General features: G+C 43.5%; 1 protein-coding gene across 2 annotated transcripts in view; it reads right to left on the reverse strand.

Annotated features, from left to right (window-relative positions):
- ccnd2a (cyclin D2, a) overlaps nucleotides 1–24,802 on the reverse strand; it is a 116,660-nt gene that overhangs the window by 66,537 nt on the left and 25,321 nt on the right. For both annotated transcript variants that reach the window (XM_032546527.1, XM_032546518.1), the window contains exon 2: nucleotides 7,828–8,016. In XM_032546527.1, the coding sequence (XP_032402418.1) occupies nucleotides 7,828–7,893 (66 nt within the window). In that variant the 5' untranslated portion in view covers nucleotides 7,894–8,016. The remainder of the gene's footprint in view (nucleotides 1–7,827; nucleotides 8,017–24,802) is intronic.

Here is a 24,802-nt window from a genome sequence, read left to right on the forward strand (position 1 = left end):
AACTGTTGAAGAATAACTCAAAGCCACGTCATTCTTGCTCTCAGTGTCGGCTATGCTACACGCAGTCTCGTTGCCATAGCAACAGACTGACAACAACGCCACTACATGTATCATGACTCGACACCAAAAAACACTCAATCATTTCCTACACAAAGAACAGAACATTCAGTCCTTCACAGTTTCATGTTTTCAGGCTTGACGTTTAATTTACAATTATTAATTTTGTTGTGGTAGATTAGCTACTGCTGCTATTAGCTAAGCTAACACAGCAGTGATAGATTAGCTAATTTGAGCACCTGCTCTACTAATGATTAGTCAGAGTTGGTGTTTATGTTGCCTTTTTAATTTTGTAACTGAACCGAATTCCACATCTCACCTACATGTTAAGGTTGTCAAAGTCAAGCTAGCATAACTGACCTACTGCCCTCTCCCTTGGTATTATTTTCTTAATGAAAACTTTTTCCTGACCTTGTTATCAACTTGTTGTAGCTTTGAAAATTAGTAGCAAAGCATTGTGACCCTTTTCCTTTTATATATCAGGAGTACATTTAAGATTCAGCGTGTTATCTTGATTAACTGACAGCTAATAGCAATGCTAGTAATCGTCAGCCAGCAGCTTTTTGCCCTCCAGAAGGGAGATGGGGGCGGGATCTTGTAGATGTGTTGTCATGCTGCAACATTGGAGAGCATAAATAAAGATATTATTTATTATTTGACTTATATGAAATATGGCTTAAAGAAAAAATGAAAAAAACTGCAGATGTTTTGATATGTAAAATATGTTTTCCACCCATATATAAACAGTTTGGCATGAGAGGACTAAAATTGCTTTTTTATTTTGGTCAATAATTTTATTTTACATAATTGCTGCCAGCTTGTTAAATACTTTATGAAAGGTTTTATACTATGTGATCCAGGGCCAAGCAGAGACCTTTGGAGGGGCAAAAAGGGGCATTTAAAACACCGTACAACAACATAGCAACAACCTATATCTAGGCGCAATAAACGATAAATCAATTAATTGTATGATAAATTAAAACTATCGACGTCATTTTAATTATCGGCATTATCGTCTCTTCTGGCCTTTTTCTCTTTCTGTTGATGACACTGAATGAAAAAAAGGCTCAACTCCGGTGCTCTCCACTGACCCCCCTTCCTCATTTCCTTAGTGTAAAGCCCAGCGCACACTACACGATCTTAGAGCTGTCGGCCGATTGTTGGCTCATTTTCAAAACCTGACAGACCACACAGCCGACAGAAATCCTAGGTATAACGGTTCCATCGGGTTCGGTCCTGCCCTGTGGTGTCCAACAATGGGCACAAAATAATGGCTACAAGTTCAGTGAACTAATTTTAAACCAGGCATTAATCAATGCTTTACTACAATCTACCTGCAATGCATGTGGCTAGTGTCAGCGTAAAGTCCTGACTGAATGAAAATCATTCAGTCAATCTCACCTTTCCAGAGGTGAGATTGTTGTAAGGGGAAAAATAGGAGCAAAAAATCATGTAGTGTGAATTATTGCATCAGGTAGTCGATGTGCCCATCTTCTCTATTTAAATCTAATTATTACTGAAGGGCAACATAATATACAGACTTCATAATCTGTACTCTTTTGGTTGAATGCAGTATTTATTTCCACTTTGGCTTTATGTTGTTTAGTTTTTATCAAGTACGTTTTCTGTTAATGGAGACTGAGAATCCATTTTGTTTTTGGTTGTTTTGTTTATTTTCTTTATCAGTTCCAGTGTTAAATATTATTTTGAAAATAAAGTGTATCTATCTTTGGCAGGAAATCGCATGGATTATTATATCATTTCCATTAAATCAGTGTAAAAAGGTCTTCAAACAATATTATCGTTTATCGCAATAATTTTTTGAGACAATTAATCGCTCAGCAAAATTTGCTATAGTGACAGGCCTAGCTATATCAGGGTTTCCCCCAGTGTATTATAGGTCTGGCGGCCCGCCATGCTTTACTAGCCCCACCACCAGGCTAAGCCTTTCTTGTTTATGTTTTTAGGAAAATAATTAAAAAAATAGCTTTTAAAAAAAATATTATTATTATTTTAAACCCGGATTTCTCTGGCGGAGAAGATTTATTACTAAATTCCTAAAAGATATGTGTATAGAACATAGTTTTATAGTTTATGCATTTAAAGCAGGACCATTCACTCCGCTGGCGCCTCCCGCGCTGCTGCTGCTTCATCTCTAAAGTTTACCTCAGCGCGGATCGCGCTCCTCCTTTCACTCTAACTGGACTCAGGCTGACCTGTATGGATATTTACATCAACCCCCTGTGAGGAATTATGATTCTTTCCAGAGTTTTTGATCAAGTTAGGAGTGTAAACCCACCGTGTTAGCTCTGGTTGTGCAGCTCTACGTGAACCTTAGGATTAACTTGTAGTGGCTTTCAGAGGAGCGTTGAGCGAGAGGTGAGAATGATTTATAATTGTAGACAAAGAAATTTGCACAGCTTTTCCATCTCAGCGTGTGGCGCTGTCTGCCCTGTAAAGTTCATGTCTGTGTCCCGGTTGGTTAGCGGTTAACTAACCAGCGCTAACCTCATCATGCAGGTTCAGCCGGTGAGGAGTTTCCGCCTCGTAGTCACGCTTCACGCTGGTTTTATATTATTTTTAGTTTTATTTTTCCATTTACGCGATGCATCAAATCATACCAAATGCTTTGTCCACTTAGTCAGACAGAGTTAATGCGTCCAGCCGCGCAGAGATCTGAGAAACTCGTCCCATAAACTGGAGCAACCAAAACAGTTTCTGTGTCTCTTGTTAAAAACTCAACAGACAGAAATGTTAGAGCTGCTAAAGCCTCATTAGCAGCATTGAATTAAATCTCAGTTTGTTGCTCATCTCTGCTCAGTGCAGCAGATTGAACTCATCCTGCAGGGCCGGTCCCAGGCTGCATGAGGCCTGGGGCAGAATCTGACCTAGGGGCCCCTCGTGCTGCTAAAACCATCAGCACCTCTAACAGCTTCTGGGTTGGATTTAATCTGGGAGAGAGAGAGTAGATTAACTGGCCAAACCAAAAACAATCAGTTATAATTACAGTTTACTAATTTCTATTTGTGAACAAACAGCTTAAAGTCAAAGATTAAACTCACAGCATCAGATTGTTGCTATGGTAACACAGCAATTTAACTATGAATATTGTTCTTTGAACTTTTACAAAGTAAACTTGCCAGCTCCTTAAAATCTTACATATAAATGTTAAACAATTTAAAATATTTTAATTCATGTATACTGAAACCATTAAATCAAATTCAGCAGCATTGATAATCAAATGTTACATTTATTTATCTGTGTTAAAATATGATCATTTATGGCCCCTGAAGCCCTGATGGAGTCGCTGACTTAATTTGGATTAAACAGAAGTGGAAATAATTGATATTCATCTTAATTTTATTTTTCAATTTGTTGTTTTTAAGACTAGTTGTGGGTTTAAATAGTTTCACTGACGCTGTTTTCCCGTAACATATAATTATCCAGTAATATTTCGACATTTCCTGTCTACATAACATCTTTTAATACTAAAACACGGCGGACCGCCTGCTGGGCTGAGCAGGTTTTCTGGGGGAAACTCTGCATATTAATCAAGAATTTAATATTTAATGAGTTGATAGTATATCATTGTCATCATGTGGGGACAATGCAAAGCAAATATAGTCTATAGTTTCCTTGATAGGTACAATGTTGCTGTTTCTGCTGACGGAGCTGGAAGCTGAGCTGATCTGAGACTGAAGCTGTTAAACAGACCAGAGGAGAGAAGGTCAAAGGTTATGAAGCTATGAAATAAGAACATCTGATGATATTTTACTAACTAAGCCCTGATTCTTCTGTTTAATCTCTGCAGACTGCTTTAAAGACCAAAACAGCTCAAAGGGGTTCAGTCTACATAACTGTTTGATGTTCACTCATTTGAGATCTAGAGGCAAAGAAAACTCAGCAGCTGCTAATAGGGGCCATTCAGGGGCCCTCCAGACCTTCAGGGGCCCTCCAGACCTTCAGGGGCCCTCCAGACCTTCAGGGGCCCTCCAGACCTTCACGGGCCCTCCAGACCTTCACGGGCCCTCCAGACCTTCAGGGGCCCTCCAGACCTTCAGGGGCCCCTATAAATGGTAGAATTGTAACACAGACCATAGATCTAAACCTGTAGTATTCATCTATTGAGAATGAAAATGTTAATAATTTTATTTAATGAGTTCAACAGAAAAATAATAAATAAATAGAACATTTAGGGTTTAATTAGAACGTTTACTTTGTAAAAGTTTAAAGAATCATCTTGATAGTTTGATTGTTGTGTTACCATGGCTACAATATGGTGTAATCTTTGTGTTTGAGCTGATTTGTTCACAAATAATAAACCAATAATCAGTGATTGATTTTAAACCTGGGCTCCTCTCACAGATTCACTAAATTTACATTTAAACATGTTAGTGATGCTGAGGTTCTTAGGGCCCGGGGGGCTAAATCATGATTCTGTCTAAGGCCCCATAATACCTGGGGCCGGCCCTGCATGAAGAGCCGCTGGGCTGGAATCTACCTGGAATCCACCTGGAATCCATCTGGAATCTACCTGGAATCCCCCGGTGGCCCCTATGCCAGTCCTCTGATGCTGTGGGGACATTTTGATTTATTTAATTGTGGCATGTTTGGCTTTTTGCTGCGGTTCTAATTATTGCTGCTGTATTTTCTGATGTTGATGTTCTGAACTCTAATTGGGCCGAATCTTCATTTATCAGTCCAGGTTCTGTAGTAACTTTTATTCCAGCAGCGAAGCTCCAGCAAAGATCAGCAGCAGGCTGGACCCGCCTGGTACAGAACAGAGAGCAGGTGGTACCAGCACTGGGGCAGTTAGTGCAGCACTGGGGTAGTTAGTGCAGCACTGGGGCAGTTAGTGCAGCACTGGGGCAGTTAGTGCAGCACTGGGGCAGTTAGTGCAGCACTGGGGCAGTTAGTGCAGCCCTGGGGCAGTTAGTGCAGCCCTGGGGCAGTTAGTGCAGCCCTGGGGCAGTTAGTGCAGCACTGGGGCAGTTAGTGCAGCCCTGGGGCAGTTAGTGCAGCCCTGGGGCAGTTAGTGCAGCACTGGGGCAGTTAGTGCAGCACTGGGGCAGTTAGTGCAGCACTGGGGCAGTTAGTGCAGCCCTGGGGCAGTTAGTGCAGCACTGGGGCAGTTAGTGCAGCACTGGGGCAGTTAGTGCAGCCCTGGGGCAGAATGATGAAATCAAACCAGACGTTTCTCTGATTTTGGGTGAGGAAGTTTCTCCCACTATTATGAAGACAGAAACAGTTTTTCTAACTTCAACATTAGTTTTTATGTTGGGGTAAAAAATCTTGCCCCTAAGGGTAGTTGGAGGTAGTAACTAGTTAGAGGTAGTTAGATGGATTCGGTCCTGTGTGTCTGAACAACATGGAGTCAGAGGAACAGAGAATCTTCTTTATCAGACCGAGGGCAGCCAGACTCATTCATTTAGCTAAATTATTATATTTAGCTAGATATTATTGTTGAGGGCCCAAGCAGGCTCCTGACACACAGATACAAATTAAAAATAAAAAAAAACTCAAAAAGGGCAGTAGGGGCAGGGGCAGAAGCCCCCCCTCGCCCCCTGCAGGTGCCTGATGAGGTCACTGTTATGAATATTACAACATTCTCTTCAGTTCAGTTTTTATGGTTTCTTGAACTGTTAGAAACTACAGCAGCTGCAAAGGAAAACGACTCAGAAGAAGAAAAACTCTAATCTACTCAGATTTACTGGCTTCCTTTGCGCCACGCAGACCCGTTGCCACGGAAACTGACCGACAACAGCTCCACTAGCCGACGGAGCAGAGATTACGCTCAAGTGTATCAGGACATCAGAGACCAGAACCAAATCAATCCTGACCCGGAGCGGGACCAGAACCCTCCAGGAGGCCGACCTGGAGGGTTCTGGACATCCTGGACTTACCCAGGATGTCCAGAAGAACCAAAACCACATCTGGCAGGTCGCGCTGCCTCAGCTGAGGTCAGAGGTCATCATTAAAGACCGGAACCTCTGCTGACCCGGAAAAACACAAAGACCGCCTCAGAAACGGATCCTGAAGAAGTTCAGTCTCACTGATCTCAGCCAGGCCTGTCATGATAACAAATTTTGCTGAGCGATTAATTGTTTCAAAAATTATTGCGATAAACGATAATATTGTTTGAATATTTTACACTGATATTAAATCAGTATATTTTACACTTTTTACACTGATTTAATGGAAATGACATAATAATGCATGCGATTTCCTGCCAAAGATAGATACACATTATTTTCAAAAAACACTTAACACTGGAACTGATAAACAAAATAAACACAACAACCAAAAACAAAAACAAAATGGATTCTCAGTCTCCATTAACAAAAAACTTACTTGGAAAAAAAAAACTAAACAACATAAAGCCAAAGTGGAAATAAATACTGCATTCAACCAAAAGATTATGAAGTCTGTATATTATGTTGCCCTTCAGTAATAATTAGATTTAAATAGAGAAGATGGGCACATCGACTACCTGATGCAATAGTTCACACTTAGTTTTGTCCCGATTTTCCCCTTACGACAATCTTAGAACGTTGGTTCTAAGATTGTCGCTTGCGATTTCATAACCGATCATCCTGTAGTGTGTGGTGTGTTACGGTAGATCGTCGTTGCCGCTCCATCGACTGGGATCCTTAACTCCACCTGTTGAATGTGACAGGCAGCCAATCAGAAAGCACGGATTCCCCTCCGTGCTTTCTGAGGGGAAATTACGGAGGGGAATCCCAAACAGCTGACACGGCACAACCCGAAGTCCAGCGGACATCAGAGATGATATGTGGAAACAACATTAATGTTTATTCAACATGCAAAGAATATAGAAATGACAAGAGGAGGAGTTGGAGCGAAATTGCTACCGCAGTTGATAAACCCGGTAACTTTTCAGCTGTTCTTCGTTAACGTGACGTAAATAAGTTATAATGATTTTCATTCAGTCAGGACTTTACGCTGACACTAGCCACATGCATTGCAGGTAGATTGTAGTAAAGCATTGATTAATGCCTGGTTTTAAAATTAGTTCACTGGACTTGCAGCCATTACAGGAAGTGACACGGGACCAATCCATTTATGTCTCGTGTTTTATGACGGTTTATTTAAAGCTGCTGCAGCTAAATGCGGTTTGCTCCGCCGGGTCGGGTCAGGTCGGGTCGCAGCTTTGCGGCTCCCGGCTCTGCTTCCTGTCGGCGTGCTGACGCGTGCGGCGGTGTTTTCCATGCACTGAGCACTTCCTGTGGACGCGGGGCGGTTCTGGTCCTGTCCAGAGGGAGCAGTTTGGATTCATCTAATGACGTCATTATTACTGCTGCATCAGGAGCCGATCATCACATCCCAGGAACATCAACATAAATGCTGTTCTGGTCCAACAGTCATAACCAGAAGGGCAGGTCCAGTAATGGACGACAGGACAAGGTCACGTATTTGACCCCTGGAGGACAGCTGAAGCTAATTAGCTTCTTAGCGTTTCACTGAGAATCCAAGAGATTTATGAATGTTACACACGCTGGTCGGCACTATTCCTCTCATGAAGCTATTGGAAGAGTTTTTTCACCATGGCTGGTCGGTTTGTTCTGTCTGTGTGGAGAACACAGCCGAGCCCAGCAGAACCGAGCCCAGCAGAACCGAGCCCAGCAAGTGGGTAACGGTGGGACCTGCAGAGGCCAAAGCTCTACCGAGTTCATAAACTCCTCCTGAAGTGAATAAGCTCATCTGGAGCTGTTCACCAGCCAATCCCAGTTCATCAGTCACTGGTCTTACCTCAGAGCTGTTCTCCCAGCTGACCTCAGGTCCGCTGCCTGGGGTCAGGCGACCCAGAAACCACATCCAGGGCTTTGGGCCCAGCCGCCCTTCTGGTGCTGCTTCTCTCTGTTTTCAGTCGCATCTCTCTTCTTTTCTCAGAGCTGATTTGTGACGAAGCCAAACCTTAAAATCCAGATGCTTCAGTAGCTGAAAGAAACACAGAGATCAGATTAAGAACGGAGGCAGAATCTGAGAATCAGGGACGTTATTACTAGATAGCAGGCGATTCAACGTTGAATGATAGTCAGAATGGTTGATTTTTGGTTGAGGTCGACCACTGACGGTGGATCAACCATCAAACCATCATCCAGTTCTAGCCAAGTAACCAATGTTGAAGAGATTCACTGAGTCAATGTTATTTTGGTCCTGATGACGTTTCATCAGGACCTTCCTTCCTTCCGTTGCCAGCGACCTTTCTCTGACGGAGCGCTACATGGCGACAGAAAACATGCTCAAAGGACGAGCCATCAAGAAAATGGTTTTCTTCAACAAGAAATTCGGTTGTTTTGTTTATGAAACAGTGACAAACGTGTAAGTTCATAGTCTTAATTCTGTGATGTAAACAACATTATTCTCAATGTAAATACTCATATAATGTTGGCAGTGATGACAACAATGTATGTTTGTATGATTAGTTCCATTTTGGGGACAGTTTTATGTTCATGTTTTAACATGTTTCAGATTTATATGTGTTTTCCACATTTGTCTGATCCAGTGATTTTCAACACTGCAGGTTTTAGGCATTTCCCTAATTCATTTCATTAACAGGGCTTTCACTGAGCATGCTCAGTGGCGGTAGATCTCTGATCAGTCAGAATCAGGCAGTGAGGAAACTGACCCCAAAGCGTTTCTGGTGTTTCTGGAGCCAATCAGAATCTTGGAGACGTTCCACAGTAAGCGGTCCTGCTCCGCGTAGCAGAGGTCATCGGGCGACGCCCTGCAGCGGCCCAGGGTCAAAGTCATTGTCACCAGGCTTTATGACCCCAGAACTGACCAAAACCTGCAAACATTTGTGATTCAAATGGACTCTCTGGAGGCTTCAGGCCTGAAGCAGAAAAGATTCTCAGAGGAAACAAATTCCTGAAAGGATCAGTGGAGCAGGGTTCCCGTTTTTAAAACCATTTCACATTTTCCCAGTTTTACATCACAAAGGTGAAGGATTAGGCTGAATTTCCTCAGGGGGGAGTAACCAAACGTTTCTGCTATGGAAAATAAAACATTTCACTGACATTTTAGATCAGTTCATTCATCTACGAGATCAAAAATGCTTCATTTGCAACCAAGCTAAATACCAGTCAGTTGTTTAGATTGGTGACAATATGAAACCTGCAGATGCAGCAGGCGGAGGGACCACCTGGTCCGTTACAGGCTGCTGGACGCAGCGCTGGGACGGTTCCAGACATTTGATCACCAGACTTCTGAAGCAGCAGCGACGGAAAACACAAACCTAATGAGGCGCCACTCATCGCCACCCAGCTGCCCACGCTCAGCATCATCTCAAACTTCATTTCTCAGGTTCCTGCTGAGACTAAAGGGCCGAGCAGCTAATCCAATCAGCTGGAAAGTGTAGACTGCTGCTGCGTCTGACGCTAAGATCAGATCTGAAAAGATTAAACTAACAGGAAATATTAGAAAGAACTGTAACCTGGTCTGAGAGATGCAAAATAAACGTAGGACTCTATTCATTATTATACCTAAAATATTTCCCCTCCTGAAATTATTTTGCTTCCTTTTCTGTCTCTGAACATCAACCTTTGTATTCTGGTTTTTCAGCTCCTAAAGTGATAATAGTTTAAAAATGACAGATTCTGTTTGTGGACAAGCTCATGAATTCAAGAGAAAAACTTAAAAACTAGAATTTATAGTAAAGTTGCAGTAAAGTAAGAAGTTTAAAACCGCATCAATGGGAGAATCTGTGATTTCCTCCTTCCTTTACTTTGAATTAAAAACAGAAGTAATGCTAAAATGGGAGTCATGTTGAAACAGCGCTTATGATAAAACTGAAGTTATATATCCTTTATGCTATTGATGCTAAAATGGAAGTTATGACAACACCAAACTAGCATCACTTTGGCTTTTGGAAGTCGTTGGACCATCTGGGCCAGTTAGTCTGGATTATTTCCTTGGATCACTCACAGCCGCTGTGCTCCACAGGGACCGCCTCGGCTCAACAGTCTGGATCCAGCTCAGAGTCTGGACTTTGGGAATTGCTGCTGTGTGTTGCTGAATGTGACTCCACTGCCTGCTTTGGTTTATGTGAGCTAGCTTTAGCAATTAGCATGAACAGATGCTAAAGCTAGCATCTGCTACTGCTGATTCTGAACGGCAAGAAGCGACTCGTCTCTGTGACGTCGGGAAGGAAACGATGTTTGCTGCTTGAAAGAAGCATTAGAACCAAAATGTTGCAGAGCGCAAAAATTTATTTATGCAACAAAACTTTGACTATACCCCATCCTAACTGCACAGCTTTGATCTAAAGAGCTGTTGGTAGTTTTCACAGCAGAATTGTGACCTTTAGGGCACGTTGGAGGGGATTGACCTGTAAATAAGCTGAGAGCCGATGGGGGGGTAAGGACCACCAACAACTGTCAAACCAAAACATCTAGATGGCATCTCCCTGTCACACACACACACGCCGACACACACACACACTAGAGGTGGAACTCACAAACCTGCTCCCTAATCTTTGCTAACTGCCCGTTTGGCTTCATCTGCCTTTTGTTGTTAAGAGTTTGGAGGGGAGAAAGGCCGGGGGTCAAAGGGCAAGTCTTCTTTCCCAGCATCGTGTTTAAGAGCAGCGGGTCTGAGCGGGGAGCGGCGTAGGACGGGGGGTGCGCCTTCCCCAACCCCAGCCAGCCGCTGGTGTTCATGAAAGCTTTTCCTTTTCCTCCAGAAGCCAAAAGTCTGATGGACGACTGAGCAGCAGCAACTCCTCAACCACCAGAGGAAGAGGAGGCTGCTCTTCATCACCGCCCCTCTGACCCCACACATGCATCAGCATCCAGCTCACAGCTACACTCTGACCTCTGACCCCACACATGCATCAGCATCCAGCTCACAGCTACACTTTGACCCCTGAGGCAGGAAGCACCCTGACCCCTGACCTCTAGGGCAGTAAGTACTCCAACAACTGACCTCTAAGGCAGGAAATGCCCTGACCTCTGACCTCTGGGGCAGGAAGTACCCCAACAACTGACCTCTAAGCCAGGAAATGCCCTGACCTCTGGGGCAGGAAGTATCCCAACAACTGACCTCTGAGGCAGGAAATGCCCTGACCTCTGGGGTCACCATTAAGCAGATTTACAGTAGCAGACCCCAGACATTGAGTGGTGAAGTATTAAGCATCATGGAGGAGCATGGCGATGATGACATGCTGAAGGCGCAGCTTCTTAAAGAGACAGAGGCCGATCAGAAGCTGCGTTTCCATTTCAAATGAGTAAAAGTTGTCAGTATTCTGCTGATGTAAAAAAAACTATTTCACAATTTTGGTGATTCAAAATCACATGTGAATTAATTTGTTAATTAGTTTGTTCAGATAATAAGTCATTAAATTCATAGCGAGATATATTCATATTTCAGCCGTGGTGCATGCGCTAATCATCAGAGGAGACGGCGGCGTCTCATCCAGGCGTTGGAGCGTTCTTACAGAACGACGACGAGTCAGCAACTTCGAACGTCAAACTCAACTTGTGATGAACTGTGATGCTGCGGTGGAGCCGCTCCACCGCAGCATCGCACCATCACAAACAGCACATGTGCCAGGAAAATCCATAATTTGACCGTTTTTAACAAAAGAGAGAGAAATGAGACCCAAACTGGTTCCAGTTAAGGTCAGCAGCAGCAGGAGTGGATTCCAGCAGAGTTGCCACTTGGAGCGGGAATGACAGGAAAACTGGGAATCAGGGCTGATCATGAGGCCGAACGCAGCCGGGTTCAAAACTAAAACCCGACAACCAACAGCTGAGGCCACATGTTTACATACGCTCCAGAACTTCACACACACACCCAACAAAAACACACATTTTATTCTCAGTGTCTGAAGTTAAATCAGAGCAAATTTCTCCTGTTTCCGGTCAGAATCACCAACATGATTTCTATTTGATAAAAGCCAGAAACCCTAATGAGAACGTGGCTTGTTTTTTGTAACTTTCTTCTAATTGGAACAGGTGAGTCAGAGTCATTATCCACAGTCAAACATGAGCTGAAAGGCTGCTCAGCCAGGAGGAAGCCATTACTCCAACACAAACAGAAAAACCTTTCAAATGTCCAAAGGAACAAAGATCTTCATTTCTACAGACATGAGGTCCGATGAGACTAAAGTGGAACGGTTTGGACATAACCACCATCGTTACATCCAGAGGAAAAACAGGAACCACATCCATACTGTGAAGCACGGCGGTGGCAGCGTCATGTTAGCTGCAGGAGGAACCAGTGCACTTCACAGAACCGATGCCCTCCTGATGTTTCCATCTGGGTCCAGAGTCCAGGAGGAAAACCTGAGCCGGTTCAGCCGGTTCTGTCAGGAGAAACGGGTCCAAATTACAGCAGCGCCGCGAGTTTCTTAATCCAGCTGTGCAGTTTAAAGGACAATTACACAAAATACTTCTGATTCTACAGAAAATAAAGCAAATAGAAACTGACCTGAAACAGAAAGAGTTGTGTTTGGTTTAATGTCAGTTTGTGGAAAAGTGTGAATATCTGGTTTCAGCTGTAGATTGGTTCTGGACTCCAGAGCAGAGCCTGATGTTTCTGCAGACAGATCTAGAAATAAAGATGGAGGCGTCCGCAGCACACCGTTAGCGTGATGTTCCCAGTAAAAGATGAACTGTGTGAATGAAGGTAGATTGATGAGAATCCTCACAGAGACTTCTGATCTTTCTAAGCTAACCCAGTTTCCCTCTGCACACAACACAACCAGTTTATGTGTCATCTGACCAACCTGATGTACAAAGTAGGACAGCGAGCGCCTGCTACTTCAACCAGCAGCCAGTCTGACTGGAGGGGAACATTATTAGACACATAATCACTTTCTAATTTTACTGAAAGATTAAACGCATGATACTGACTTAAAGCAACTTCACAAAATAAAGTGAATCAACTTTGATAAATGATATAGCTAGAAGGAAAATTTACACTAAAAGTAATTTACAGATCAAATATTTTGAATAATTAAATAGTGAAAATCTACTAAGTTGTGCTAAATCAAAAACTAATATCACAATGCATGAAGATCAGGGAAATATGGTTCAGATTTAAAACGCCACAGATGAAATGTGTTGAAAATGCATATTTAAATACTATTTACTGTGTCGGTTCACTCATTAAGTTGGAATAAATGTTGAAATGAATCAGCAAAAAGTCTCTTTTCTGTTCTTCCCCTCCAGAAAACTCCTCAGCTCACAGAAACACTGAACAGACTGCAGACGACTCAATCCTGTAAAGTCATCTTAAAAAAGTCAAACCAAACTTTTATTCAAATGCATTGCAAATGACTATTATGTTTGTTTCCAGGTTAAGTTATGACTAATAATGCAAATATAAAACTAGAAATACCAGTGCTTGAGAGACTGAAGGACTGAGAGCCTAACCAGGCGGTCAGCTGGTGAAGATTTCTCTTCCCAACACAATAACTCAACAACTAAGTGTCTTCATAACCAAATCAGAAGATTATAAAACACACCAATCAACTGCTTTAATAGAATTACCAGGGTTTTCGACCTCCCCCCCTGAAGTCCCGAAAGAGGGTCAAAAGACCCCGAGTCCAAACTGACGTATCTGATGGCTCAAATCAGCATCCCTTCTTCAATTGTAAATGTGGCCATTGACCGTCAGGCCAGAAGGTAGGAGTGGAAAATCATGCAAAAAGTGTAAGCAAAAGAGATCTGGGATCCTTCAGGTCAGTCGACCCGTCTCTGGGCTCCAAAGGTAGAAATGTTAAATGACACTTCTCTGGTAATGCTGATCCAGAACATTCGGGTTGGATTGCTGAGCCTTTAGTCTTTAAACTCAGTCTGAGTTCAGGACTGCTACACTAAAAACCTGTTTTCACTGGTGACACACTGACTGGGCCCAAAGTATCAAGGAACCTCCATGACTTCCTATTTCAATACACAGCATTCTAATTATGAGACAGATGAGTCTAATTATGGTCTACTACTTTTGGTCACTCTCCAAAAGGGGAAAGACAGGTGAAACAGATGTCTGTTGATTTTCATAAGTCAGGACATGGCTGTGAGCAAATGGACTTCCCCTAAATGTTCCCTTTTCTGCAGTCAGAGAAATGATTAAAACCTGAAACCGAGACAAACAAGACAGAACGGGAACTAAAGTTCATATGGCTGCCCCACACAGGGAACAAGATGGTAAAAACATCTCTAAAGCTCTTTTAGAAAATATTTTTCACCATCAAATTAAACCACTACAATAAAGGATGAGACTATTGTAAGTTATACAGTTTCATCTAATTTTATTTATCTGAATTTATCTTCTGAAAAAAAAGACAATGAACAAAAAAGGAAACCAGATATTTGTGAAACATTTAAAAAGCTCACCGAACAAAGAGAGTCTGCAGAGCCACTTCATCGGCAGCTCGCTATTAGCTGTCCTGCCTGCTTTTTGTAGCTTTATTAGCCACCAGGTCGCCGTTAAACGCTCGTTTAAACGCTTAGTATTAATTGTTAGGCTAATGCGGGACTTTCCAGGCTGTCCCAGCTCTTTTGGTACCGTTACTCAAACAGCTGGGACTCACTGGACCTCAACCACCATCAACTGAAGCTCAAATCGGAGGCATTTCTTCAAGAACAGCAGCGGAGGAAGCTAAAGGAAGAGACGCCATGTTGGATCAGTCGGTTGGGCTCCCAGTATCAGGAGCCTTTACTGGTTCCAGTCGGAGGTGATCAGTGGAAACGGAACATGATCATGGTAAGATGTGGAATCAACATTATTATTAAATATCACATTTTAGCAGCTCGTTAGCTGCTCTGTAACGGCTAGCGTCGCTCTTAAGAAGGTTCCCTGTTTGTTGACAGTATAGCCAGCTAGCTGCTAGCATCTTAAAACAGTATGAAATAACACTCACCATGGCAAAGACCAAATTCTATTGATCATGGAGCCGTTTGGTACCGAGGTGCTACATCTCCAGACTTTTCTAGGCTTTAGTCTGCTGGTCGGTGAGGTAGGATGTTAAAGGAGGAGGCAGCTTATGACATCAACACCTCCTTCCTTCCTGCTGTGCCCAGAGTAGTCAGAAACTGTACTCAGATAAGAGTACTACTTCATCATATTTTTACTCAAGTAAAAAGTAGCCAACCAAGAAATTACTCAATCAAGAGTAAAAAGGATTTGGTAAAAAGTCTACTCAAGTACTGAGTAACAGATTAAATTATCAATAATTTAATATTTAAAAATGACATCAGTTGGACAGAAATATAAAGTTAAGTGGAAATTTTAGCATTTTAAGGACAAAAGTTAGAATAACTCATAAGTAACAAACAATAACAAAATCAGGCAAAATAAAAATATTTCCAAATCTGTTTCTTTCAATGTAAAACTTCTGAAACTTTAACAAAAACTTCAGGTGTGTGTCTGTGTTGGGTGAATTTTCGGATAAAACATGTTTGTTTTTCATTCAGCTGATTAGGAAGAAAATCCAGAAATCTTATTTAAGTAAGAGTAGCGATACTTCATAATGAAATTAATCAAGTAAAAAGTACAGTGTAGTTAAAAATACTCCTAAAAGATTTTCTTTCTTTTAAAGTTACTCTAGTAAATGTAATCGAGTAAATATAACTAGTTACTACCCATCTCTGATCATGGCAGATCGGAGCGTGCCGCCACACATCAGACTGCCGGCCGATCACTCTGACCCAACGAACCACTGGCCACATCCACAACGTAAAGCCGAGTCTCTGCAACACGGCTCCATCTGAAATGGCGACACTTTCACACGTTAAAATAACGCGACTGAAACTTTTGTCTTCAAACACACACTTTCAAATTTGTATGATCCAGAAGGTCAAAGGTCATACCAACACAGGTTCATTTCCTTATGTAACCTGTCTATTTGCTGCTAGAGGCAACTCTGATTTAATAAAATGAATCAATTAATTAGGAAACCATCCCAGATATCTTAGAGCTGCGTAGCCAACCAGCTTCTTCATACGGCATACCTAGAATGTCGAGGCGGGACATGTGAAACATTTTTTAAAAATTATTATTCTACTGATCCCATCTGTTACAGACTTCATTTCCTGTTTTTACACCAGACAAAAACATGATATATGACTTTGTTTTTACTGGTTTTCACATATACTGGTTTTATGTTGGGTTTTTTTTTATTGACTCTTGCATGGTTTCTTTTGTTTTTTCTGATTCATGGTTTCCTCGCTGCGTCTCGACGGTAAGCCCAGCGACTCGCCGCCTCATCGGCACAGAGGCGGGCCGACCCTCCAGGTGGAACACAGCAGCTTTGATATCCCTGCTGGTAAACACTGGTTATCTCAAGCACATATTGAACTGAGGTACGCATAGCAGAGATCTTCTGAAACAGGAGTAAAGGGATAAATGGACTTGGAGAGATGGCTGTGAACATTTTCCTTTTGAAGTGAAACATTCCTGTGTGCTTGTGGCTGTGCTCCCTCCGCCGGGCTTCCTCTCAGTTCCATGTGGTATTTGTCCCCAGCTATGATCCACAGTGGGAGAGCAAGCTGCAAACTTTCCCAAGGATACCATGCAGCCACATGCCAGTGCTGCGCTCTGACAGCACTCACCACCAGCGGGGGCGCTGTCTCTAAGCACCGAGCTGAACTCGGAGCGCCTGAAGGCATCACTCCAGGTGGGACTGACGTTGCCCCTCTCCTCACGCTGGTCTCCGTTGGAGGCTGAAAAGTTTTAGTGATGCACTGATTACACAATCAGATTGAAATCAACCAGTTTCTCCTGATTGGCTCTGACCAGCGATCATTAAATGCATCACAACTCAAACCATCGTTTCTGCTCTTCAAAAGCAGAAAAACAGGAACATGTTCTGTTGCACTTTGTTTTGAAATAAGAAAAAGTCAGACGGAGGCTAGTGACTTTCTTCCACCATAAACATTTATTGCCCCTAATTTTGACCTCCAACAATGTCTTATGGATGGCTTCATATCTGTAATGGGGATCATGACCTCTGGGTCATTCGCTGGAAATGAAAACTTTGTAACTGATTGTGTTTTGAGCCCAAATGAGAGAGAGCAGAGCTGCTGAAAGCTACAAAATAAAAACCCTGCCTGTGTTCTCATTGGCCGATTTCAAAGCATTAATTTTAATTTCTTTCCTGATTGGGTTGTTCATGTATGATCACATCTTTAAACTTTAAATTGTTTAAGTAAATCATATGTGTGTTTTTTTCACTACAAGCTCTGGAAGAAATAATTGGCTGTTGATCCAACAGACCAATTTTCCCTTATTTGGATGGGAACAACTAAAGGAATCATTTGTTCCTCTTTAAATGCATGTAAGCTGAAAAATCCCACGTTTGTCTCTCAGCAGCGTAATTTGACATGTCAGGGATGCACGCTTTTATCCAAACATGGGGAAAATGTTCAACCTTTTTCTGCTGGTTTTAAAACTGCAACCTCTATCAAGGAATTTAAATATTTGCTGTTATAATATGGTCAGTATTTCTTTACATTAATTGAATTAAAAAGAAATGCCAATGAGTTTGTTTGTAACACAGATCTTAGAAAGAAAATTGTGTGTGTGGGGGGGAGGGGGGGTGTACTTGGGTGTGTGTGTATTCTGCTACCATCCTGCAAACTACTTTTCATACAATTCTGTTCTTTCATTAAAACATTTGGAAAAAGAGGAAAATACTTGACATGTTCTGATATTATTGTGTAACTTTTTCCCCTTTCCCTTCCTTCTGGGATCCGTTCCCTGCCTAAACTCCTCAGAGTCGCTAATCAAGCTCTAAAACACTGAGTGTTTCAGGTCCTTCCAGGAACAGTGAGCCGTCTGCAGCTCTTCTGCATCTTGAAGCCCAATAAACAATCTGGATGTCTCTGCACCTCCACATATGGCATCACAACTGGAGCTGCTCTGTGTGTGTGTGTGTGTGTCCTCTGCATCGTGGGTCTCCAGTGGTGTGGGTAACCTGACGCTTTGGCCAGTTGCTGCAGATGGTGAGAGCAGAGCAGGGTGGCTCAGCAGAGGAAGTGTTGCTGTCACCAGCTGGCTCAGGCGGAGCAGTCGGTAAGACGAGCGCAGCAACAGGAACGCGTGGGCGACATGTGGGCTGCAGAGGCCCCTGAAGTCTGCCGGGGCAACTGTTAGGACGACGCGCTGAGACTGCTCGCATGTTGCTTCTAGGTACTGCGCTCGTATTCACAGCTGCATGGGTGTGCGTGTGAGACGGAGGTTTGATGGTAGTTCATGCAGTCAGGGCTTCATCTGGTTTGACTTGCAGCTCTAGTTTCAATCTGGTCTGAATATTCCCAATGTCCATAATCTAAACTTGCAGAGACCTGAGCTTAGCACCCAGCTAATCCATAAAAACACGTTACTTCTGATTTTGCTCATGCCTCTACTGTCTCAGATGTGAAGCAGTCTGGATGTTTAGGTGCTTTAGCTGAGTGAATGTTTGGTCCCTGAGGGATTCAGACCTGAAGTCAGTTAGAAAGATGCAGCCAGAGACCTGGTCTACCAGTAAAACTAAAACAAGAACACATTTCCTGTAACATACGTTCATTCTCCTCCCATTTCTAGTATTCATGAGCGCATGTGCTTCTGTCAGTGCAATAAATATCTGCATGGCCTCATGGTGTTACTGGGTTCACACGCTCGCTCCTCTGCCTGGAAGGTTTCTGTAACATGCAGTAAAACCATGAAAACACCTCGCTGCACCTGATCAGGGGTCAGTTCAGAGTTCAGGGATCGTTTAGGGATTTTGCTGCAAGCTGCAGAAGATATGACACACTTCCTTTTCCAGTAGCTTTTTTTCCAAACAAGTGCTTCTGTTTCCACATAAATCTTTCCATATTTACATCAACGTTTATAAAAAGTCCGAGGCCAACATTCCCGTCCTCTCATCATGTCATCCCACCCTTTCCTAAAAGCAGTCATTGTTAGATCAAACCATCATTATATCCCAGAAACAAAGGAGATTGTCCTTTACAACAAAAAACCTGACATCATCTCTTTTTTTCCAACGTCTTTTTGGGTTTAAATTTAGCCGCAGCGCTGCCACCCTCCAGGTTTAAGATAACGGAGGCCTTGTTGGAGACGGCGGCTTGTGTGGCAGAGGATCCCTGAACAATCAGAGCTCCTGGAGAAAGGATGAAGGATGGGAGTTGATGGCAGTCGTCTCCAGTCGTCCGGTGCAATTGGACTGATCAACCAAAATAGTTGCAGCCTCTTCCTGCCTCTGTCCTGGTCTTGCAATATGTCTTTCTCCTTATCAGAAGGGAACGTCGGTACATTCCTTCGTCTGCAAAGTGAGCTGGAGGTTAGCTTACAAGTTTAGCTCAGCGAGTTTACGTTCTGCAGAGAGACGATACACACCAACACACACCAGGGCTGTAACATGCTACGAAAACATGAAACTGATGAAGCTGCTGAATACTGCCATGAATATTTCTCATTCCTCATTATGACCAATACGCACAATTTTAGACTTGGACACAGAGAGACAACTCACAGAGTAAACCAACCACCTGCAGTTCAGCTCATGATTTTCTAATATTCTTTAAGGAGTGGTCCCCAACCACCGGTCCGCGGACCAATTGGTACTGGGCCGCGCAAGAAACAATTAACTACTTCCGGATGTTTTATTTTGAAAATCCTAAACCGGATTTTACCGGTTACGTCTTGCGCGTCAAAATTGAGCTAACTTGCAGCAGAATGAGTAACAAAACAACATCGGAGTGCTGCGGCACACCACTCCCCCCCCCCGGTCCGCTGCTTTAGAGGAACGCTGAAACACTGAGTAATCAGATTACTCCTTCTGCTTTCACCGTTACACTGATGATCTGCTGCTATGCGTCTTTGGTAATTGTGCTGATTGTCTCTGCGATTAGGGTCTGGTTATCAATAATTTCCTGTTTCTTAGTGCTGATGAGGCAGATTTAACGGTTATCAGGCCTCAGAAACTTCACTAGCTGTCCCAAAATTTTACCTTGAAAATCAATGACTGCGTCATAACAAGCAGCGACAGGATGAAGACGTTGAATGAGTGCTTCAAACAGGTGCTGTCCTCTGAGTCTCATGAGAAAAAGTGACAAGGAATGCTTTTCATCGCTTCAGGATCATCACAAAAAGTTTCATCATTCAAAATCACACACATTTTCCCTCTGGTTTACTGGAGAAAAGTTTGAGGTCTGCAGAATGTTCTAAATGTCGCCGCTCGTATTTTGTCCAAAACTGTGAAATGTTTAGTCCAGCAGCGCCATCCCTTCACTGGTTGCCTGGTCCGGTCCCAGTAGACTTTAAGGTCTTACTGCTCACCTTCCAGACTCTGAAATGACCTGGTGCCTTCATATCAGTCTGGTCTTCCTCACCTGTACATTTCATCTCCATATTCTCTGATCTCAATCTCTTTTAAGAAGAATGTTTGGAGAGTCTGCTTTTTCCTTTCTCCCTCCAGGCAGCCATGTTCTGTGGAGGTTTCTGAAGAAAACCTAAAGACTCACTTGTTTACTTTGTCTTATGCGTCTTAATTTTGTACCTATAGTTGTTTCAGCACTTTGAGTGAAAGTCCTTTATGACTAAAGTTATAGTTATTATTAGGAAATGAGTCAAAGTGAAACAACATTCCCCCCAGAGAGTCCGTCTCCAACGTCCACCATGACAGTTGTTGGGTCATCTGGATTCAGGAACTCGCTTTCTGATTGGCTACTCGTCACATTCGGCAGCCTGAACTCAGCCCTTTGGTGTAACTTTGGACTCGTCAGGAAGAGCGCCACCTGCAGACTGAAGGTCCTCTGCTCAGACAGCAGCTGTTCTCTGACTCCTCTGAGATCAGTCGACTCTAACCGAATCAGACGACCGACGCTCACGTCCTAACAACAGATGCTGTGAAAACAGGTTAGTTTCCAACAGAACACTGATGATAATTCAGGTTTTAAATAGTCAGACATTAACGAGCCTCCATCGGCCCAGAGCAAAAACAGATCCTGTTCTCAACAGAACTCTGCAAAGTCCACATTTGATCAGTTCCAGCTACATCAGTCACTTTGCTTAAAGGTTTGGAGACAAACTGCTGCTAAAATGAAAAAATCCTGCCTGATTTTATTCACTGGTTTTATTTGTTCATTAAAGTCAAGCTGCCGGTGTAAAATCAAAAGTAAAACTAGTTTTGCAAGAAACTATTTTGCAAACATGGTGTAAGAGGAGCTTTAGACCACATGAAGGACGAATAGAAATAACATTTCCCAGCAGATTTCTCAGAAAAGCAACCCGTCTCTCTAAAGACGAACCTTCTCTCCTTCAAGGTTTCTCCCTGAGCGCGGTGAAGAAAGATGGCTTGTGAAAGGTTCTGGTTCTGATGGCAGTGGGGACGTCTGTGTGAGGCCTCAGTCCTGGCAGATATGTGATGTGGAGAGCAAACGCATGGCGCTCTGGACCGCCCGGCTTTCTGTCTGAGCTGCATGACAGACCGCTCTGGACCCGGACCGCTCTGGACCCGCTCTGCTCTGGACCCACTCTGGACCCGCTCTGCTCTGGACCCACTCTGGACCCGCTCTGGACCCGGACCGCTCTGGACCCGCTCTGCTCTGGACCCACTCTGGACCCGCTCTGGACCCGCTCTGCTCTGGACCCACTCTGGACCTGCTCTGGACCCGGACCAGCTCTGCTCTGGACCCGGACCGCTCTGGTCCTGGACCGCTCTGGACCCGGTTACCTGACATGATGCTGCCAACACCTGTTTAAACCTGGCTCTGTCCCAGGCTGCCCACTGTCGCCACATGCTTGCTCAGCAGCAGTGAATGTTTGACACCAACTGACTCCAAAGTGGATGATTTTCCTCAAGACCATCATTGCTGTTATTATAGAAATAAAGTGAATAGAGCTGCTAACTTAGATTCATTGTAACTGGATGGAGGTTCAGCTTCCAGCAGAACGGAGGACTTCCCTCCAACTAATGATTAATCAGATAAATGTGAATAAAATCAGGGTAAAAATAGTTTTAATGTAACGTGAAAACATTCGTCCTTCTGCCTCCAGTGGTTTGGTTTGCTAATCTTCCTCACTGCCTTAATCAAAGACATATTAATAAACTGATCTGTATTTTTAGCTCCTCTGCCACATCCCGACAGCCAGAGCTGCGATGGTTAGAACAGCAGGTGCTTTCTGAGTAATGTCAACATGCGATGCTACATGCGAGCTGCAGAGGCGAGAAACGCCACCACTGAAGAAAAAACAGCAATCCACAAAACCAAGATGACTCACAGGCTGTGAACAGCAGCAGTGATCAGCGCTAGGTGTGCTTGTCTTTCCTATTCAACACATATCAGAATGCCGCTCCATACAATCGCCAACAATTGGTCGCATTTCCTGCAGGATTTTCCCAGGCAGCGGCGCTGTCCCCGGCTGCCTCCCTTGCCTGCAGTGCTGAGGTATCATATCTGGCCTCATTGTGCGCATTGGGGGGATTTCCAGCCGCTGAAACGCTGAGCCGCTTACCGACCTCTGGGCGCAGTGTGGGAACAGAGGAGCCATGGAGGACTGAATGAAAAAACGACACAAACATTAACGCGTGGAGACAAATGAGCGCCCCGCCGCAGGTCTGAGAGCGGCGGCAGGGCGTGGTCAACAGCTAAACACAGGCCTGAAATGACACCAGGCAGGACTGGAGGCGGATCCGGAAACCGGTCTAGACTGTCGGGTTCACCTGGAGGGGGGCCAGGGGGGCTGAACTCTGACCTTGTCAACACTCGGGAAGCTGAAGAACCCGGATGCTATGCTAGCTGACGCGCCATCGGCTGCTGTTTGCAAAGCAGCCAATCCAGAAGCGCCATTTGTCTTCCTTGCCACTGATTGGCTGAATACCCAGATCCTAGCTTCTGTGCTAACGCCACGACGTTTCAGCTGTGGGTATTAATACATGTTAAAGTACATTTGGTGTTTCAGCTCTTAAGTGTTTCAGAGGAGATCTCAAAAGGTCGCAGGCGGTCTGGAGTTTAGATTGGGGCTAAGGATTATAATCTGACCCGGTCCAAACCCGGTCCATCAAAACTTTCTAACCGTAATTAAGAGTTAACTACCAGTAGTCCCAACATATTATTTATATACTTCCAATCTGTGACTTGGCCCTCTGCTGGATTAGTAGTTTAACTTCTCCAGTTATTAGTTTACAATGTAACTAGCCCACTAGTGAAAGCTTAGCCCCGCCTCCAGACCCATTTAAAAATGTCACCAAAGTGGGCGGAGCCACGAGACACTGAGGGTGTGGCCAAGAATTGGGATGAGTAGTGATGGATTAATGAGACGTCATGAAGCGTTTCACCAAACTGACAGGGTGTCACTGAATACTGACCCTGCTGGACATCAAAAACCCTACAAGTAAATTTAAAATATCTTTATCTTTAGATGCAGTCAATAAATAACGTGAACATGTATCATAACGTGAAAATCTCACACGGCACAGACGAGGCTGGGGCCAAGTAAATTATAAGGAAAGGTGGACGAGGTTTGGATAGATTGTCTTTTGGTTGTTCCTGACGATTTTCACCAACATCAGATTGACTATTTATAATTTATTATTATTTTTTATTATTATATCTTATTATTTTATAAAGAATCAGAAGAACAAATCTATCTCTGATTTTTGACTGTTGCTCTGTAAAAGTAAACACTCACAAGCGTTTTCATGTGATGTCGTTAGATGACTAAAATTCTGAAAAAATGAGACATTGTGAAAATTTTCAGATCTATTTGACTAATTCAGGAACCAACTTCATATTTCTGTCTCGTGTCTGAAATAGAAAAAAGATTTCTCTAGAACTGTCTGATAATATTTGTGAGCTGTATTAAATCAGCAGCTCTGATCTGAGATGTTGAGCTCTTGTTTGAAGTGTAAACTTACGATTCTGAGAAACTGTTGCTAGGCCACAGCCGTGAGTCTGATCAAACACACCAACCAGATCTAGCGTGTAGCTCAAATCAAAACCAAATGGGGCTTTTCCATTAGAAGGCAGCGCCTGAGCAAGAAATACCACATAAGACGAACGAAAGGTGCAAATAAAGAAAAAGGATTCAAAGAAACAAGGTGTGCCTGGGTTTTGGTAAGGTAACAGCCTCATTCCGCTCAGAGAAAAAATAAACTTCTAACAAACACTTTTACATAAAATTCAGACAAACGACTCAGAGATGTTTGCTGATGGAGGGAGGCTGCTAGGGGGCGCTGCAGGATCTCAGCAGCTTTTAGTCGCTGGACGTTCAAAAAACAGGGAGACGCTTTTTTAAAACTGCAAAGCAAATATTCCTAAACAAAAACGCATGAATATAACATTTTGAAGACCTTGGGTGTGTCAGTTTTTAAAGCATTGTGATTTTAAAGACATTTTACGCCTGCCATATATGGGCGGTGATGTTTTTAAAATTAGGAGGAAAAAATATATAATTTTATATCTGTGAGTTATTTTTTACTTCAATCTGATGTTTTGTATTTCCATCCATCCATCCATCCATCCATCTTCTTCCGCTTATCCGAGGTCGGGTCGCGGGGGTAGCAGCTTCAGAAGGGAGGCCCAGACTTCCCTCTCCCCGGCCACTTCTTCTAGCTCCTCCGGGGGAATCCCGAGGCGTTCCCAGGCCAGCCGAGAGACATAGTCCCTCCAGCGTGTCCTGGGTCTTCCCCGGGGCCTCCTCCCGGTGGGACGTGCCCGGAACACCTCACCAGGGAGGCGTCCAGGAGGCATCCTGACCAGATGCCCGAGCCACCTCAACTGGCTCCTCT

Source organism: Xiphophorus hellerii, chromosome 2 (assembly GCF_003331165.1).
Source record: "Xiphophorus hellerii strain 12219 chromosome 2, Xiphophorus_hellerii-4.1, whole genome shotgun sequence".
Lineage (NCBI taxonomy): Eukaryota > Metazoa > Chordata > Actinopteri > Cyprinodontiformes > Poeciliidae > Xiphophorus > Xiphophorus hellerii.